We start from the raw sequence: 19348 nt of genomic DNA, 5'->3' as shown, positions 1-19348 counted from the left end.
TAACCTAATGCTAATGTATATGTTAAGTTCAATCTATTTGAGCATTTAGGTCTGAGTTGGGGAGTTCAATGACTTTCTACTTTTGCAAGTTTTATTACCGTATAAAAAATAAATTCAAATGAAAATATTTACTCTTAAATCTCATAATAGTCCAAATAGTGAAATAGTATCCTAATATTTTGTCCAAATTAAAACAGTATAACGAACTAAACATTCAAGTTGGAAAAAAAAAAAAAAACTAAACATTCAAGACTTAGTAAAATGAAAAACCTAGTCAACATAATTCTTTTTCATTCATTGCTATTCATTTTACGTGTGTTCTTTCTCGATTGAGATGACAAGAAACAAGTAAACTAAAAATCTCGCCTTTTAATTTGTTTGTCTTACTTATTTCTTTTTAGTCTGTTTAAAAAAGAATGCAATTTTTGATATTTAGTATTTTCTCTGTCCCAATTTAAGTTTCTTACTTTACGTTTTGGTTTGTCCCAAAAATGATGTCCCATATTTAGTAACTTTTCCAATCCCAACATTTTACATGTCAAGTTTAAGATTACAAGATTTAAAGGACTACACACATCTTTAATTTAAGACCACGAAATTCAAAAATCTCTATTTATTGTTAATGTTGAAAGACATGAAAATTAAAGATTGAAGGGTCAAGTTTGTAAATACACTGAAGGATAGTTTTGTAAATACAACAAATACACAGTTTTCACAATATAGTTAAGTTAGTTATGAGGTAGTTAGTTAACAACTTCCAAGTTGTTCATTAGGAAGATTAGGGATTCATCACATTGTGTGTATATATACATGAACCCTACTCATTGTAAACACAAGGTAATTCATTCTCTACATTGAATACATTAATTTTCTCTTATCTCGGCTAGCTGCCTCTTCTTTCTTCTTCTCCTCTTTTCTCTTCTTCTTGCTTGATTCTTGATGAACTCAGATTGAGTTCTGAATCATTTCATGGTATCAGAGCAATTGAATGTTTGAATCAAAGTTCAGTGTTAAAATATGGGAAGTTTTGAAGCTATCTAGTTTCTGCAAAAAATAGTTGTGTTCGATCGAGCAGTTTCTGTCAAGAAAATTCAGTTATGTTAATCTTGCTTATTGTGAATGGCGAATGATGGAAACACATCTGGAGGAACTGGCATTGAAGGGATAATTGGAGCTGTTCCAAATACAACAAACACAAATCTAATTCAGACTGAAAGCAATGGCAATGCAACTAAGCCAGTTCAAGAAACGACAAACACTATCAATCAAAGTCATCCTCTCTTCTTGAATACTTCTGATGTGAGTGGTATTTCTATGATTTATTTCAAATTAACTGGTCCTGAAAACTATGCAGTTCGGTATAAATCTATGCGTCTAGCCTTATTGGCTAGAAACAAATTTGGTTTAGTGGATGGAACTTGGAAGAAATAAAAATTCAGAGAAGAATTTTAGGAACAAAGGAAGAGGGTTAATGCTATTGTGTTGTCTTGGCTGGTGAATGCTATCTCAAGTAATCTGTTAAGTGATGTAGTGTATGCATCAAATGCTTGGTCTGTATGGGAAAGATTTAAAAGAAAGATTTGACAAGATTAATTGATCAAGAACCTATAATCTACATAGGGAGATTGCTACTCTAACACAAGGAACTAACTCTGTGTCAGCCTACTTCACCAAACTTAAAGGTTTTTGGAATGAATTTGAGTCTCTTGTTCCTTCACCTGAATGTAATTGTGAGAAATTCAGAGATTTCTTGGTTTATTTTCAAAGACAAAAGTTGTATCAGTTTTGCCCGAATAGGCCTAGTTTTGCTACGAAACTCCGCCTTGCAATTTTTTTTTAGATTGAGCGGGACTCGAACCCCAAACCTTATAATATTAGGTGAAGGGCAAAAATTAAAGACCAACAATTTGAGGAGCCAAAATTAAAGGCCAGTGCCTTTGAAGGGCAATCCGCACAGAAAAATGTTACACAATAGGACCAAACAATAAGCATTAACTAGGCTTTTCATTCTAGGCGACATGTCAAATCCGGCCTTGTACAAATGCGTTATGGGTATCATAGTTGGGCCTTTACCAGGAGAGTTTCGCCCAACAGGTATCTATGATCTTTCTCGGGCAATTTGCAGGAATGTCCTTATTTTGAGGTGGTCTTTAATTTTTGGGAAATTTACTTGTCATAGCTATCTGTAAGACCTATTTATGAATAATAACTACCTTTTATTTTTCCTAGCTAAAATATTTTCTTAAATTACACATCATAACTAGTATCCTGTATTTCACAAATTCCTCTTTTAAATTGATTTTCTCTCACCTACCAAATCTATCTTCTCGCTCACCCCCTCTCTTTCTCTCTCTCCGTTTCCCTCTCCTACCCTGCGATTGCCTCTTCAGCCATCTCCTCGATGCTTCTGTCCTTCCTTTCCTTGTCAAAATCAAGTGACTGCTTCATCTCTTTCTCCTTCACGTCCAGAGCATAGTTCCAATGGAGATGGAGTTTTCTGATGGCTCCCTCATCTCAAATCTGAGTGTTCCGATGGCTCCTCATCTCAGATCTGAGTTTTCTGATGGCTTCATGAGTGTATATCTGATCTATAACAATTGGAATATCTATGCTATTGGCTGTATGACGCCTCGTCGTACTATTATATTACTAGAAATTTGTGAACTTCCTTCTAACAGCGGAAAATAAGGAAAAAAGGAAGATACATAATTGATTTTTTTTCTTCAAAGAGTGTAACATGTGCAAAGCTGTTTGACCTCGTAGGAGTAAATTATTGAGCATTCTCCATCAATGAAATTTGTCCCTTTTGAAGTTGTGTTTGTTTTGATTTGTATGTCAATTGCATTTGTCAATTGCATTAGGCCTAAAAGTCCATTACAGTGAGGATTTTTTAAAAGAATTTGAATGTATTCATCTTTTTTTGGTGTAAATACAGTGGTATTTTGTATTTCACTTGTATTTTTTTAATAGAGTGTATTTTTTGTGTTTGCTTGTATTTCTGTATTTCATCGGAGATCCGACTGGTGTTATAGTATTCTTCCTTTTTAAATACAATGTATTTTATATTTTCGCCGGAGTTATGATTTGACTATATTCTTCATTTTCGTCATTTTGTGAGTGTAAATACATTCAACTACAGTCGAATACAACTGATGCGTCGTCAGGCAACGACTTTACTGATCTGAACTAGAATATATTTAAATGCAGCCAAACCAAAAGGATAATCAGTATATAAATACAATGAAATACACAACTCTTTCGTGTATTTAAAGGATTTACTCCACTCTGTTTTTATGATACATGTATTTCGCTATATTTAAAACACGTAAATACAGCCAAAATTCCTTCGTGTATTTAAAGAATTTACTCCACTCTGTTTTTATGATACATGTATTTCGCTGTATTTAAAAATACAGAAATACAGCCGAAACCACATAAAAGATAGCTACGGTTTGTAAATTGCAAACTTATAGCTATATTTTGTTAGGAGCTTATAAAAGGTAGCTGTTTATGTAAGTTTCCCTTATTTTTTCCCATTAAATTGAACATCTTTAATTTTTGTCCTTCTCCTAAAACTTCTGAGTTCCGGGTTCGAACCCCCGCTCAGTGAAAATTTTTAAAAAAAAATTCAAGGCAGAATTTGGATTCGCAAGATTGAGTTTGCCGACAAAACTCTCCCTTAAGGCGGAGTTTCAAACTGCCTGCAAACTCTACCTTAAGGCAGACAGAGTTTTGCCTTAGGCATAAGACAAACTCTCCCTTAAGGCAGAGTTTTGCCTTAGGCATAAGGCAAACTCTACCTTGAGGCAGAGTTTTGCCTTAGGCATAAGGCAAACTCCACCTTAAGGTAGAGGTTTGTAGAGTTTTGCCTTCAGGCATAAGGCAAACTCTACCTTAAGGTGGAGGTTTGACTTAGGGTAATTTTTTTTCTTTTTACTCAGCTGAAATTTTTACAAACTTTTGCCCGAATATGCCTAATTTTGCTACGAAACTCTGCCTTGCGATTTTTTTTACTGAGCCGGGATTCGAACCACAACCTCAGGGTATTTTAGGGGCAATCCGTGCAAAAATAAAAAAAGATCTTTCTCACGTTTTACTCATGAAGTAATTTCACGGTTCACCCTTCAAATGGACTGGTCTTTAATTTTACCCTTCAAAATCGAACTTATGCCTATAGGGGCGTAAGTTCTTTAAGGGCGCTGGCATAACTTGTGAATATTATGATGCGTAACTTATGCACCTTTAGACATAAGTTCGATTTTGAACGGCAACAATTAAAGGCTAGCCCATTTGAAGGGCAAAACTTAAAGACCAGCACAAAATGACAAAAGTGCAAATGACCCTTTACTCATCCTTTAAGCTAATGTACATGGTAAGGTTAAAATAGCGTGAGCTAGCTATTTTTTTAATTTTTACCAGTGGCACACTGTATTGGAGCTAAAACTTTTACGAGTATAATTGCAACACAATGTGTTGGAGGTCCAAAAATAATCGTGAAATTCCTCTTCCTCACAATTCTACTACCATGTAAAAATGGCTGTTTGTGAATTTTTCCCTATGTTACTTTCTTGAGCATTTAAATCCTATTTGGGAGTGCGATGACTTTCATATTAACCTTTTACATAATATTGCCTTCTGCTTTTGCCCGTTTTAGTACATGCTTTTTATCTCAATTGAGACCTAACCATGACCATTCTTGACGCTATGCTATAAGTTGGGCTTTTCCCTAGAAAATATATAAAATAACACATGTATTCTTATATGAAATTTATTATAATTATTTTATGAGTGACATAATTGTATAAATGTTTTTTACAAACTTAAAAAGAAAAATAAGATATATAGGTGAAACTCCTCCGATCCTGCGTTACATTATCAGCAAGATAGCAATACAAAAATCTCAAAGGGGAAAAAACTCCTGATACACTACTATGATATATGATAATTAATTTATTACTGTACATTACAAATTTCATTCAGTAGTCATCATATATCATGCATTCAGGCTAAATGAAAAAAGAAATAATATGCTGTAATCGGAACAATTATTTTCGACACTGTGATTGGGCCTTTCCTTTTTTCTAGTATATATATATATATTTTTTTTTTTAATTATTATTATTATTATTTTTGCCTAAATATTTAACTGATTTTTTTTTTCTAGCTATGGGTTGAGAATTGAGATCCAAATACCCGATCCGTTTAATAGCTTTGCTGAGTCGTGCCTTCTGTTGGAAGGCTTGGCAAAGTACAAACTTCAATAATAATTTACGTATATTCAAAAGCCTTTGCAGTTTTGCACCTCTGTAAATTCTCACCTTTCTTCTCTCTCTCTCTCTCTTCGCGTCTCCATAAGGGAAAGAAGAAGAAAGATACAACCAAAGTCTTTTGAATTCTTAAAACAAAGCCTCTAATTACCTATATTTGTATACATTATTTTTTGCTGTAAAATACACATACACATTACATATAGAAAGAAGTATTGTTTTCTCCAGCTAAGAGGAAATTCTGAAACATGTCTTACGCCTATCTATTCAAGTATATCATCATCGGCGATACCGGTAAAACTTTTCCTCTTTCCTCCTTTTTTTTTTTAGTTGATTGGATCTGATCAATAGGTTTCCTGTGATTTTGATTGAGGTTAATTTGACATATCTATAAAGTTATTATTATCTCGATCTGGAATAAGAATTTTTCAATGTCTGGCAATTCATTTATGCTGCTATGATATTATATGTGCTTCTCAGATTTGAATGTTAAGATTTCGTGTTATATCACGTTGCATTTCGTATATAAATTGATGTTGATCATCTATTTTTTGAATAGATCACCTAAAAAGAAAAAGAAAAAGAGATGTTATGAGCCTAATCCATTTGGTGTAGTTCATTTGATTTTATTTTTTATTTTTAAAATCATGATATCAAGCGGAAAAAGCTCCGATTTAAGAAATTGTGATTTTTTAAAAAAAAAAAAAAAAATGATATCAAACGGAAAAAACTGTATGCATCAATTTAGTTGTTTTTGAAAGGCTGTTTAAGTTACAGGTTGTTGTCTCTTTGTGAAAACGTGAAGAGTGAGGCTAGAAAATGGCATTCACGGAGTTCTCTTATATGACTTTTTTTTTCAAATGATTAATAAGTAGAATAGTTAGCCTTATGTACGATCAATAGAGCGGAAGGAATTTGATTGTCTGAGAATTAGAAGATTGCGTAGTTGTGCTTTAGCTTACGTGTTCATGTTGGCAGACTTGTTCCTTTTTGAGATAAATTGTATGCGGCTTATGGTAAAGACGATTGTTCAAGAGTATTTTCAGCATATATTCATTCATTTAATAATTGCAGTGCGTTTACATATTTCCCTAGGAGCATTGGCAATCTGTGTATTGATAATTTAACCTCTTGGTAGTATGCGTAATGGTGATCATGCTAAATGATTCTTCTTGATTTAATGAAGTGGGTGCAAACCTTGGAGATAAGGGTTCAAACCCCAAAATAGGAAAAAAAAAAAAAAAGCAGTAGGTGATTTCTTCCTATTTGTCTAAGCCTTGTTGGATATAGTTATCCGACACCTGTGTTAGGTGGTGGAGATAGCAAGAACCTAGTGGAATAGTCGAGTTGCGCCCAAGTTGGCTTGGCCACCATTATCCCAAAAAACGAAAGAATCTTCATGATTTGCCATGTTTTGGTTGTGTATGGATACATACTCAGAACTCCTTGTTGTTTTTATGTGCTGATACATGTGCACTTACCCCCTAGCATCCCTTACACTTTTATTAGATTTTATTGGTATACTATATTGCATATGTATCTGATATTAATTATACATTGCCGAAGCCTTGTTTAAGATATCATTGATGAGGTTATTAATTTTGTTATGCAGGTGTTGGAAAATCATGTCTTCTTTTGCAGTTTACGGACAAACGATTTCAACCGGTCCATGACTTGACCATTGGGGTTGAGTTTGGGGCTAGAATGATCACAATAGACAACAAGCCCATAAAATTACAGATCTGGGACACAGTTAGTGACACATCTTTTCCTTCTTTCTCTGTTGATTTAATTATCTTTAATGGCTAAAAAATGCTCAGATTAATCCCTAGTTCAGCTGGTTGTTGTGGTTACTAGGAACTTCAGATTATCTATCCAAATATCTAAAATTCTGTTAGTGGTGGTAGAATCATTCTTATGGTGTTCTCCTTATTCTTTCGTCATGCTAGTACGGATGACTAAAATCATGATCTAAAGAGTGTTCTTCATTTCAGGCTGGTCAAGAATCATTCAGATCTATCACGAGGTCATACTACCGAGGTGCTGCTGGGGCACTACTTGTTTATGATATTACAAGGTATTTTCTGCAGTGTCTTTGGCACTTCCATACCTGTAGCGAACTCGAGTTACATGTCCCATGATATGAATGAATGTACTTCTTGATCTGTCCTTTTAGCATTGCTCAAAGTTCCAGAACTATCAACGGAAAAAAAATCAAAATTCCAGAAATATTCTTCTACAAATTCTTGTTACCCTGGATGCAGATAAAGTGCAGAGTTCACAGCATTATTTATATATATTGATCCTTTTGTCAATTCTTAAAGAACATTTTTGAGTGCTTTACCTAACGAACGACAGAACATTCCGTTCCAATTCTTTCACTTTATTACTTTTAGTCTTTCTAGTGGTGTTCGAATCATGATGGCTAACATGTCTTTGTCTAGGAGAGCAGCAGAACAAAGCTGTAAAACTAACTATAAGCGCTGAGTTATTCTGTTCTTGTTCTTTTTGTCTTCAACAGAAGAAAACTTAATATGTAACTATGGTGTATTTATCAGAAAATTATGGAAGTAAAGTTTATTTGATTTAGTGATGATTTTATTTTCTTCATGCCAAAACATTTTAGGAGGGAAACGTTTAATCACCTAGCTAGTTGGCTGGAAGATGCAAGGCAGCATGCAAATGCAAACATGACCATAATGCTGATAGGAAACAAGTGTGATCTGGCTCACAGAAGGGCTGTAAGCACGGAGGAAGGGGAGCAATTTGCCAAGGAGAATGGGTTAATATTTATGGAGGCCTCTGCCAAAACAGCTCAGAACGTCGAAGAGGTAAGAGATTCTCTTGTCGGCTACTTCTCTGACCTTTTATCCATGGACATCTGTCCCTAACTAGACGTAGAAATTACTTGTTTATCTGATTTCTGGTTTCTGCTGCTTTTCAGGCTTTCATCAGAACAGCCTCAACAATCTATAAGAAAATACAGGATGGAGTGTTTGATGTATCGAATGAGGTATGTCATGCCCTGACCATATTTATATATATCCTCTGTTTCAATTTATGTGAACCTATTTCCTTTTTAGTCCGTGCCAAAATGAATGAGCTCTTTTTTAATTTTGTTTCCTAATTTGGAAACAAATTCACTTTATGAATGATTTACAGCCACACAAATATTCAGGACTTATTTTGAACCACAAGTTTCAAAAGTCTTCCCTCTTTCTTAAATGTCGTGCCCAGTCAAATGGGTTCACATAAATTGAAACGGAGGGAGTATATCTGTATATTTTGCTAGTCTGGCTAATTTTCGTGTACTTCCATTAATATGAACATGGCAATTGTCTAAGAAAGACCTGATTGGCATCTCATGAAGTAGAAAGTTAAATGAAACTTTGTTTGCTTGTTTAAAGAGTTAAATGAAGAAATTGGAGAATACTCTCTCTTTTGAAAAAATATATGTGTTTGGATACCTCTGGGAATGTGTTTGTACCTTGTAATAATTGCAGTTTTTTGAAGTTCTGCGAGTGTTTTATTAGTGGAAGAAGAACTTTTCTTTTGACAATGCTAAGACCACTTCTTGAAATATGTTTTTTGAAAGGAAGTCTTTGACCAATACTTGTTGAAAAAAAAAAAAAAAAAAAAAAAAAAAAAAAAACCAGATACTTGAAAGTTTTTCTGCAAGATATAAAATATTATCCGCAAAAAAAGGGCACCTAAGGAGTTTCGTTCCCTACAGAATCTGGTCCCCTGGCCAAGACCAACATCCTGCATGAGAAAAAAACCATATGGAGAAGGCATTATCATGTTCATGTCTTGTGTAGTTGGGCATATCTAGCTGTGTAATTTGTAAATAAATGCTGTAATAGCTTCTGAGAAAAAGACCATATGGAGAAGGCATTATCATGGTCACCTGGCCAATACCAACATCCTGCATGAGAAAAAGACCATATGGAGAAGGCATTATCATGTTCATGTCTTGTGTAGTTGGGCATATCTAGCTGTGTAATTTGTAGATGAATGCTGTAATAGCTTCTGCGAGTAACATCCAACTCAGTGTGGCTGTTTGAGCAGCTCCTAATAGGATTAGTTTTTTCATTTTCTGATTTGAAAAGTTGGGATCTTTACTTCATCTAATTTTGACCTTTAAAAGCGATTTTAATGGGAGAATTGATAGTGAATTAGCTGTCGTATTGAGAGCTAGATTACCTACGACTCAAGGATATCGAACAGTGAACATGTTATCTTAGAACGGAAAGCAATTTCATTTGGAGGAATTAAAGACTTGATATTATTTCAACCATCCTAATAAGCATCAATCCATCAATCTGCATTCTCACTCTCTTACGAGTTCTTATGGCAATCCGGTGACCCATAGTTGTGAGCATATTGTTAGCAGAGTTCCTTGTTTAGTGGAGTATCATTTCAGTTGAGTACTGGTAAAAACATTGATTAGTGTCCTAATTATTGTTTTGAGAACCAAGAAAGCAGAAACTTATGTTGCAGAATTTCAGAAATTACTTGTAAATGATAATGGATTTGCACCATGTATAATTCCCGTTTACGTAATAATGATAGTTGCCAAAACTAATGCTTATTTTTCTTTTGCAGTCTTATGGAATAAAAGTTGGATATGGAGGTATTCCCGGGCCTTCAGGGGGAAGAGATGGAGCTGCTTCTCAGGGAGGGGGTTGTTGTACTTGAAAATGGACATTTATTATTGTAACCTATCATGTTCCTATGATTATTTATTTGTAGTTTGGAATTCTTAATATTGAGTGTTCTCTTCAGTTTGCTTGTTTTAATGATTGATATATGTGCAAAAATAAGTAAATTCCGTACATAAAGATGTGATTTTTTTAATTATATTTTTGCATTTTTTTTAGTGTATAGAATTTTCAAATGTGAATATAGATTAATAGCATGTGAGCTTGTGTGAATGAAAAAAGTGCAAATCCACCCCCTTCGGCTTCCTCTCCTTTTTCATGTGCCCTTGCCCATTTCACCCCAGTGTGATGGGGCAGTCGGCAGATAGACGTAAATTGCACGCCGCTGGTCTTGTGGAGTATTTATCCGCATTCGGTGTTTACACCAAACTAACAGAACTTACCTGATTAAGCGAATTAAAGATGTACATCAATTGACCACGGTTAAAATAATAGTTTTGTATGTTCAAATACATATCGTGCATTCACTGGTTTAGTATAAATATCCGATGCGTATTAAGCTTTACTTGAGCCGAAACAGCCAAATAAATTTACCTACACTCAATATTTACATCAAACATTAATTAGCAAACGCTCAAGAGACAAGCTTAGTGGACAAAGTTTCATTGGATGTTTCTCATAGTTTTTGTTTAAAAATATCGATCGATCCCCTGGCATTGTCTTGAAACCCAATAAGAAAGGAACTATGACGAGGTTGATGTTTAGTGAAGTCACTGGCAAGTTGGACGTAAGATGAAGTTGATCGTCCATTAAAACTTGTTGCTTTCATACATGATTGATCCTAAGCCTCACTATAAACAGAGCAACATTGCTTTAGTCATTAATTCATTATTAGTATAGTACCCCGCGCGGATGTTATTAAAAAAATATTATAATATTTTTAAAAATATCCTTAAAAATACTTTATATGTTAGATCATCATGCCACATAATTTTCTATCAGGTCCAAAATAATTACCAACAACAAAATTTTCAGTAATTATCAATGTTAGGAATAATCTAGGAAAACTAACCCCAAGTCAAAAAGATTAATTTTCATTTGAATACGCCATCAAAAATTTGTATCTCACTGATAGAAAATTGAAGAAAAGATATAAACACTCAATATAACTGTAATAAATCATACACATATATTCGTTATGAATAAAATTTCGCTACCTTATTATCTAATACTCCTTAGGAATAATCACAAAATCTTATATGTTCATCTCAACCAACTTCAATCTTTATAAGAGCTAATTAGAGTCATGCCGCATATCTAGCCCTTTTAGGGCGTCGTGATGTTATTCATAAATAAATCAAAGGTAGATATTCTGTCGAATAAATATTCTTTTAGCCTTCTTTAATAATCTTGATTTGAGCATGCTTAGCGAACTTAAGTCTGTGAATTTTGTAATTACACAGCCAAATTTTGAGAAATGCAGAATACACTTATCCCAAATGGCATCCAAATCATAATTCGAAAATCGAAAACTTAAATATTGGAGATTACTTAAATATTATAATAAAGATCAATCATACATGATTGATTCTAAGCCTCACTATAAACAGAGCAACATTAGAGCAACATGCTTTAGTCATTAATTCATTATCATTACTCCGTCTATCTGTGACTACTCCCTCCATCCCATATCACTTGTCCATATTATTATAAATATTCATCTCAAATTACTTATCCATTTATAAAATCATAATAAAATTATTTTTCCTACTTTATCCTTAAACATTAATTGTTTTTAAAATAACAAATATTGATTAGAGTGTAATTAATTGGAAAGATAAGGGCAATGTAATAAAGATACATTTTTTATTTATGAGTTATTAAAGGGCGTGTAAAGGAAAAAGTGAATAAGTAATATGAGACGGAGGGAGTATCTTTTTAGCGGTCACAAAGTAAATGGAGTATTTTATTTTATATATATAATTCCTTGGAACTTGATACACCAACTCTCATTGGGAAAGTGACAGCATAGCATAAACTAATATACGAAAATTCTGGCAATTTCGGATCATTCCAGATCTCACTTGTCATTTCGTTTTCCCTATGCCTTTAAGTACCAATATTTATGCCAACAAATCTTTATTAAATAATTTATTTTCTCAATGATAATCACCACATTTCATAACGAACGGTTTATAGACGTCCTTTGCTCATATTTTTCTCTCACTGGCATGTGAACATGTCTAACTCTCCTCCACATAAGCCAAATAACGTCCACTAGTAAATAATCTCTTGAACTATTTTCTGAAAAATAATGATTCTAATAGTAATACATCCTTACCCACGTCAGATCTTTTTTCTAGCTCAAGTACAAAAGTCATATGTCAATCCCCAAAATACCCTCCATCACTTAAAATCTCTACCAATCAATATATGGTCCTCTTGTTAAATCTAACAGTTACCTTAATATCAGGACTATAAAAACAAAACCCCCCAGCTCCAAAGTTAATTTCAACCACACTCACTGCCACACACTCCATAGCAGTGTTAACAATGGCGGCTTCTACTAGAGCCTTAAAATCTTCTCCGTCTCCACACAATTGTATCTCCGAGAGAAATAATAATGATTCTACTCGTGCAATGTCCTTTCGAAACCTCTCCTTTTCGTCATCTTATCTTTCCGGCGACAAGCTGAAAGCGTTCTTCAATTCACAACAACGCCGGTTCAGTGAGAGAAGAAATCCACTGATCGTATCGCCTAATGCTGTTTCTGATTCGCAAAATTCGCAGACATGTCTCGACCCTGACGCTAGCAGAGTAAGCGAAAACTTGTCTCAGTTTTGTCAAGGACTTTGTGATTCTATATTATGCATAATATATAAATCATTATGTATGGTGTGAGTGTGTGAAATGTAGGAATTTTTTTTTTTTTTGTCAGATTGATTACTAGAATGAGGTGATTTATTGGATTGTAGATCTTCTTGTAAAAAAGGATGTGGAGTGGATTGCTTCAGTTTGAAGTTTTTTGACTGGGTAGAGCTAGATCTAAGATCAATCTCTCACCTCTTTCTGACACATAATCACGTGTACATTTAAAAATGTGCTTAGTCTATTTGATGTTGTTTAATACTTATTATACAAAAAATATTTGCTAACATTCTTCAAAGATTCATTATGCACATGATAGTCATAGATTAAAACTAGATTATCATCTAGATACTGTAATCATTGGATCTGATTAGCTGAACATGAGCAGAGCATTACAATCCCAAATGTCATTTCAGGCATTGGTTTTGTGTCTACCGGACCTAATCCTTTGCCCTCAAAATGTCGACTTTGTTATATTTTCATAAAAATATATATGCATATTAGTCTAGTTATATTGTGGGTGAACAGTATTTAGCTTATTTTTTTCACAAAGCCTTATCTGCCAACAGCTTGACAGTGATTTACGTCTACTTAGAAGTAGTAAAGTATTATGGTTACTTGTTTTTTCCGATACGAAAGCGGTTCTGAGGGTCTACCGGAAATAGCCTCTCTACCTCCTAAGGTAGGAGTAAGGTCTGCGTACACTCTAACCTCCTTAGACCCCACAATGTGGGATTTCACTGGGTATGTTGTTGTTTTCGATACGAAAGCTTTAGGAAGCTGAATTTCTTTAAGTAAATATAGTGAATTAAACTTACATTGTTAATGCAATTTGGTGCAGAGTGTTTTGGGAATTATTCTTGGAGGTGGAGCTGGGACCCGACTTTATCCTTTAACTAAAAAGAGAGCAAAGCCAGCAGTTCCTCTTGGAGCAAATTATCGTCTGATTGACATTCCTGTAAGCAATTGCATTAACAGTAACATATCCAAGATCTATGTTCTGACACAATTCAACTCTGCGTCTCTGAATCGCCATCTTTCACGGGCATATGCTAGCAACATGGGCGGCTACAAAAATGAGGGTTTTGTGGAAGTACTTGCTGCTCAACAAAGTCCGGAGAACCCCAATTGGTTTCAGGTAATTCCTTATTCTCGCAGCACACAATTCACGAATACACTATTGTTATTGTTATTAATTACCGGGAGACATATCTCATCCAATTACTGTAATGCATACATGTAGCACTTACAATCCCTATATTTTCCTGAGCTTCGGTTTTGAAATGCCTTATTTGAGAATAAATTGGGTCTCCATTTGTGCTTGGCACTTTGAATTAATCTTCTGCATGTGTTTTACTATTGCTATTGAGCTAGTTTACTTAACAAGCTGGCATAACAAGTGATGTACTTATTTGTAGGGCACTGCTGATGCTGTCAGGCAGTATCTATGGTTGTTTGAGGAGCATAACGTTCTTGAATACCTCGTACTTGCTGGAGATCATCTATACCGAATGGATTATGAGAAGTTCATTCAAGCCCACAGAGAAACAGATGCTGATATTACTGTTGCCGCACTACCAATGGACGAAAAGCGTGCCACTGCATTCGGTCTCATGAAGATTGACGAAGAAGGACGCATTATTGAATTTGCAGAGAAACCGAAAGGAGAGCAATTGAAAGCAATGAAAGTAATACTATCATAGTTCTTCAATTAAGAACTATCTACAAAGAATTTATGAGCATGCATTAACTCGTGTTGGGATGTATTTCAGGTGGATACTACCATTTTAGGTCTTGATGATGAGAGAGCTAAAGAGATGCCGTTTATCGCGAGTATGGGTATATATGTCATTAGCAAGGATGTGATGTTAAACCTACTCCGTGACAAGTTCCCTGGAGCCAATGATTTTGGTAGTGAAGTTATTCCTGGTGCAACCTCACTTGGGATGAGAGTATGTACTTTCTCTAGAACTTACTTTTTGCATTTAATTTACTTATCGCAAATATTAAAAATAAGAAAAATATTTTTTTTTGGCAGCACGCAATGGTTAAAAAATTGCATCTTCTGTCCTTTAGCATATAAAAATATAATCCAGAGCAATTTAATATTTGTTGGCCTTATTGTCTCAATTTCTTGAATTCTCTTCCAGATATGGCTATGATAATGACCGCTCTTTACTTGTGCAGTCTTATGTAGGCCCTCTCAAGTTTTTCTCTATTTTCTCGTTGTTGCTTCTCTTGTTTTGCTCAAATCATAAAATGTGAAAACTCAAAAAGAATGATGCATCATGCTTAATCTCTTTTAAGATAATTGTAGCTTGGTAAGTGTTATTTCTAGAGGTCTTATGTGTCTGTGTTCTCAGGTGCAAGCTTACTTATATGATGGGTACTGGGAAGATATTGGTACGATTGAAGCTTTTTACAATGCCAATTTGGGCATTACAAAAAAGCCGGTGCCAGATTTTAGGTACTTCCGCTGATTTCAAAGAGATAATTCTCTGCAGTTTGCATGGGTTTGAATACCACTTACTGTGACTAAGCACTAATATAATTGTCTTCAATATTTACTGAAGCTTTTATGACCGATCAGCTCCAATCTACACCCAACCTCGATATCTGCCACCTTCAAAAATGCTTGATGCTGATGTGACAGATAGTGTCATTGGTGAAGGTTGTGTGATCAAGGTAATTAATTATTGTTTTAAAGCCTCAACATTTTCTAAACTGCATTTCTGATGTCATTGGTTGTCCATACCATCTCCAAAGCCACGGTACATGAACACCCATTCTGGTGACCGTAGCCATGTCATTCTTGGCAGCAAACCGTGAGACATATCTTGGCGTGTTCCATGACCCCATCCATATCCACGTTGTTTATGATTGAATTCACACTTAAATACAATAGGAGTATACTGCTTTCTCATAAAAAGATAAAGTTGATTTTACTGAATTCTCTCCTCTCTTGAGGTGTGCTTGAATTTTGTTCGCAGTTCAGTTTCTCATCAAGGTATGAGAGGACAAGAGATGTTACAGATCTCGACTTAAAATCTACTTTTTCCAGAAAATTTGGAATTTTTATTACCTAGAAAATTTGGGATTATTTCCAGAAAAATCTGCTCCCTCTATTTTAATCTAATTGTCTATTTATTATGCAATATGAAGAATATGAGTGAAACTAAATTATGATATATTTTAGAGAAAATTGGGGTCCGTAATATGACATCTAAAGTTAGCTTTTTTGATAAACTTCGAAATTTAAAGATCACTGAATAGTGAAGAATGGACAGCATATTTGTGACAGACCAAAAGGGAAAATTAAGACATCCTGTTTGGACGGAACAAGGTAGTGGTTTATGCTAGCTAGTCTATCTAGAAAAAAATTAGAAGTCTTGTAGGGAAAAAAACACATGGAGAACCTCTAATTTTAGAGAATCCAAAATTATTGAGTTTTGGAATTAAACAGATCCAGCTTGACCGAAATTGATATTGAAGATTCATATGACAGAAACTCAACTAGCTTATGATTGAGGCATAGTAGTATTTATTGCTGTTTTAGGGCCTCAAGGGAATGCGCAAGGTGAAGAGAATTACCCAGACATTCGTCACCAACTTTGTCCTTTACTCCTTTTCATTTTTCATCAAATTATGCTCAAGAAAACACAGATAAATTGTATTCCGGTGTACCTCTCAGATTTTGATCCGTATGAAATTATTTTTTCTGTTTGCAGAACTGTAAGATTCACCATTCTGTGGTTGGGCTCAGATCATGCATATCGGAGGGAGCAATTATAGAAGACACACTTTTGATGGGGGCAGATTATTATGAGGTAATGCTAGTAATTAAGTTACCAACAAAAAAATGCTAGTTATTCTCAAGTTACCATAAAAGATATCTAATAAAATACATGGGAATGTGAATTTAACTTTATTAGACTCACTGTGTATATGATCTACCGTGGAGTAATGTGCCTTAAAATCAAGTAACAGAGATAAAGAAAATACTACACTTGTAATTTCCTTACTGCGTTCATTACTAATTACGGACTCACTTTCTGCCCTTTATTGGTCCAGACTGATGCTGATAGGAAGTTTCTGGCTGCAAAGGGTAGTGTCCCAATTGGCATCGGCAAGAATTCTCACATCAAAAGAGCCATTATTGACAAGAATGCCCGTATAGGGGAAAATGTGAAGGTTAAATTGCTCGAACTTTCATGCAACTTACATTTTAGATTTATGTTTGAAGTTCTCCTTCATGTGTTCAGATTAATAGCTAGTCATTTATCACATGGATTATTTCTTCATTATGTGGCCAACATTACTGTGAGCAGTGTTTCTAATGAGGGATTCTTTTGGTCAGATCATTAACTGCGACAATGTGCAAGAAGCCGCTAGGGAAACAGATGGGTACTTCATTAAGAGTGGGATTGTCACTGTCATCAAGGATGCTTTGATTCCCAGTGGTATTGTCATCTAAAGGTTCGGTTCGGAACGTGGTTGGTCGTAGTAAAACTGCGCTAAACAGCCATGAGGTAGAAACGTGCTACTTTTATTTTTTGCTGTGCTGTAGAAATCTAGTGTACATCTTACTTTAATGTAGCTAGATACTTCTCATTAACCCTACAAGAGAAGACTGGATTCTGTAAAAATTATTTCCTCTAAAATAAAAATCGACTATCGTACAAATCTGCTTTGATCTCACCCTTGCTCCATTTTACTTGTGTATTGTCTTTGAAATTTGTAGTGAGAAGGAACTATTGTTTCTTAATCAATTTTCCTGCTTGTGCTTTTAGTAATTGTGATTTTAATCAATCTTCAGGTTTCCCAGACAGTTTGCTTCCTACCCAACTTTTTTTTTTTTCCCTTCTAAACATGGTGGGCATGCAACTGGTCTTTTTGACGTTGGAAAAAATAAAAGAAAACAAACAAAAAATCATCTTTGCTTGATTTTACTTGAACAGTTGATTCATGCATAAGATTTACTCATTCAACAAATAGTGCAGAATTTGACTTTGAAGACAACATATCGAACATAAACTTCTGAAAACAGCTATCAAATTTAAGATCCTGCGGGTTCAAGAGAAAATTAATTGCTAGGAGCATATAGAAGGGGAAAAAAGAACATTGTTTCTTAAACATTCTTTTTTAAGCTTAAAACATGATCAACGGGAAACAAACATCTCAAAAGGATGTAACCCATCAAAAGCTGGAGCGAAAGCGAGCGTTTTGCTCTTGCTATTGTCCTTCTTGCTTTCACCAATATTCAAAGTTTTATTAGCAGTTATACATGTGAAATCCACGTTGTTCTTATGTTCCTTCGTCTCAAAATGAAATAAGCCATCAAAGGTTGGAGTTAAAGCGAGTGCTCTGTTATTGCTGTTGTCCTTCTTGCTTTCACCAACTATAACATTCGCGTTGTTCTTCTCCTTCTTCTGTTCCATTAGCTTAACGGCTGGGAGAGGCAATGGCATTTCATCACCAAAGTAATCGGCACAAATAACCCAATTTTGAAACAGAGACATTCTTCACAAATTTTGTCCACCAACAACTAATGAATACGTAAGCAGTTTAGAAGAGTGATTTTAGACTGCAATGAGAATTTGTGACGATGGAAAAATAATGAAAGTAGTTTAACGTATATATGGAGGAGAGGAGGAAAGTAAAATTGGAGTTTAACCAAATTCGGAATGGAGTAGGAGTTGGTTATCCCAGTTTTGTTTGGAAAACGAGTTGCTTAATTTACTCCTGCATGGAATTGGATTTCTGAAGGTATCTTTAAAATTTCCTTCTTATTTTTTGCATCTTTAATTACTTAAATAAAGTAAAAAAGAAAAAAAGGTAACCCGGCGCACGAAGCATTCCACGTTAGCAGGTTCAGAAAACAGACGCATCCCAAAGAGTGTGATATAGACAACCTATCCTAGTTGCTAGATAAAGTGACAAACAAAATTTGAATTTATTTAACTAAATAAATGAGAGTAGAAAATTATCGTTAAGAAATCCTGGTAGTCATTCCACATTAGTGGATCGACAAATCGAAATTTGGAAAGGGACTTTTTCGGATAAAATGAAAACTTGATTCATGTAACAGGAGAAAGATTTCTCATTCCTTAGCTGGAAAGAGATATTGCCATGAAAGAGGGATTAAGTGGAACAGAATTGACTGGAGAGTCGTGGAAACACTTCTTTCTTCCATATTTTGGACCTTATCCACGTCACTTTCTACATAGAAATTCATTTAATCAAAATGTTAATGTATTCATACAAAATGAGAGAGTTCAATTGTAAATATCCATTCTTGTTCATCAACAGCTTATAAATAGTTTTGACACAAGATACTCTAGACTAATATATAGTCTATTGGTATCCGTGGAAACCTCCCACACAATAGGTATGCTCTTTATTTCCGCTAACCCCTTTCCAGTAATTAGCCGAGACCCCTATGTAATGGAAATTAAAAAAAGAAAAAAATAGTTTTAACATAATTAAAAAATCTTGTATGATCAGCTATATTAAACCAACTAAATAAGCCTAGGCTCGCTCTACTAATTAAGC

At 34.6% G+C, this 19348-nt stretch overlaps 2 protein-coding genes across 2 annotated transcripts; both read left to right on the top strand.

The window, feature by feature from the left end:
• Positions 1–5173: 5173 nt before the first annotated feature.
• LOC132036687 (ras-related protein RABB1c-like) lies at positions 5174–10127 on the top strand. The gene is made up of 6 exons (XM_059427063.1): positions 5174–5561; positions 6880–7019; positions 7262–7344; positions 7894–8098; positions 8212–8280; positions 9873–10127. The coding sequence occupies exons 1-6, from the start codon at positions 5516–5518 to the stop codon at positions 9963–9965; spliced, it is 636 nt and encodes a 211-aa protein (XP_059283046.1). The 5' UTR covers positions 5174–5515; the 3' UTR covers positions 9966–10127.
• Positions 10128–12432: 2305 nt separating this feature from the next.
• LOC132036065 (glucose-1-phosphate adenylyltransferase small subunit, chloroplastic/amyloplastic) lies at positions 12433–17479 on the top strand. Its single transcript, XM_059426293.1, has 9 exons — positions 12433–12745; positions 13638–13934; positions 14215–14484; positions 14569–14748; positions 15160–15263; positions 15370–15481; positions 16525–16623; positions 16868–16987; positions 17154–17479. Exons 1-9 carry the CDS (start codon positions 12482–12484, stop codon positions 17268–17270), a joined length of 1563 nt encoding a protein of 520 aa, XP_059282276.1. The 5' UTR covers positions 12433–12481; the 3' UTR covers positions 17271–17479.
• Positions 17480–19348: the final 1869 nt, after the last annotated feature.

The sequence above is a fragment of the Lycium ferocissimum genome, chromosome 11, assembly GCF_029784015.1.
Source record: "Lycium ferocissimum isolate CSIRO_LF1 chromosome 11, AGI_CSIRO_Lferr_CH_V1, whole genome shotgun sequence".
NCBI classification, from domain to species: Eukaryota; Viridiplantae; Streptophyta; class Magnoliopsida; order Solanales; family Solanaceae; genus Lycium; species Lycium ferocissimum.
Note: the sequence above shows the minus strand (reverse complement) of the source record. Positions and strands in the feature narration are given on the sequence as shown.

Bases quoted from the DNA above. Each gene is read 5' to 3' on its own strand.
- LOC132036687 (XM_059427063.1), top strand. From the start codon at position 5,516: ATGTCTTACGCCTATCTATTCAAGTATATCATCATCGGCGATACCG. The intron at 7,345-7,893 runs GTATTTTCTGCA...AAAACATTTTAG, and splicing joins CTTGTTTATGATATTACAAG to GAGGGAAACGTTTAATCACC. The intron at 8,281-9,872 runs GTATGTCATGCC...TTTCTTTTGCAG, and splicing joins TGTTTGATGTATCGAATGAG to TCTTATGGAATAAAAGTTGG.
- LOC132036065 (XM_059426293.1), top strand. From the start codon at position 12,482: ATGGCGGCTTCTACTAGAGCCTTAAAATCTTCTCCGTCTCCACACAAT. The intron at 13,935-14,214 runs GTAATTCCTTAT...ACTTATTTGTAG, and splicing joins AGAACCCCAATTGGTTTCAG to GGCACTGCTGATGCTGTCAG. The intron at 15,482-16,524 runs GTAATTAATTAT...TTCTGTTTGCAG, and splicing joins GTGAAGGTTGTGTGATCAAG to AACTGTAAGATTCACCATTC.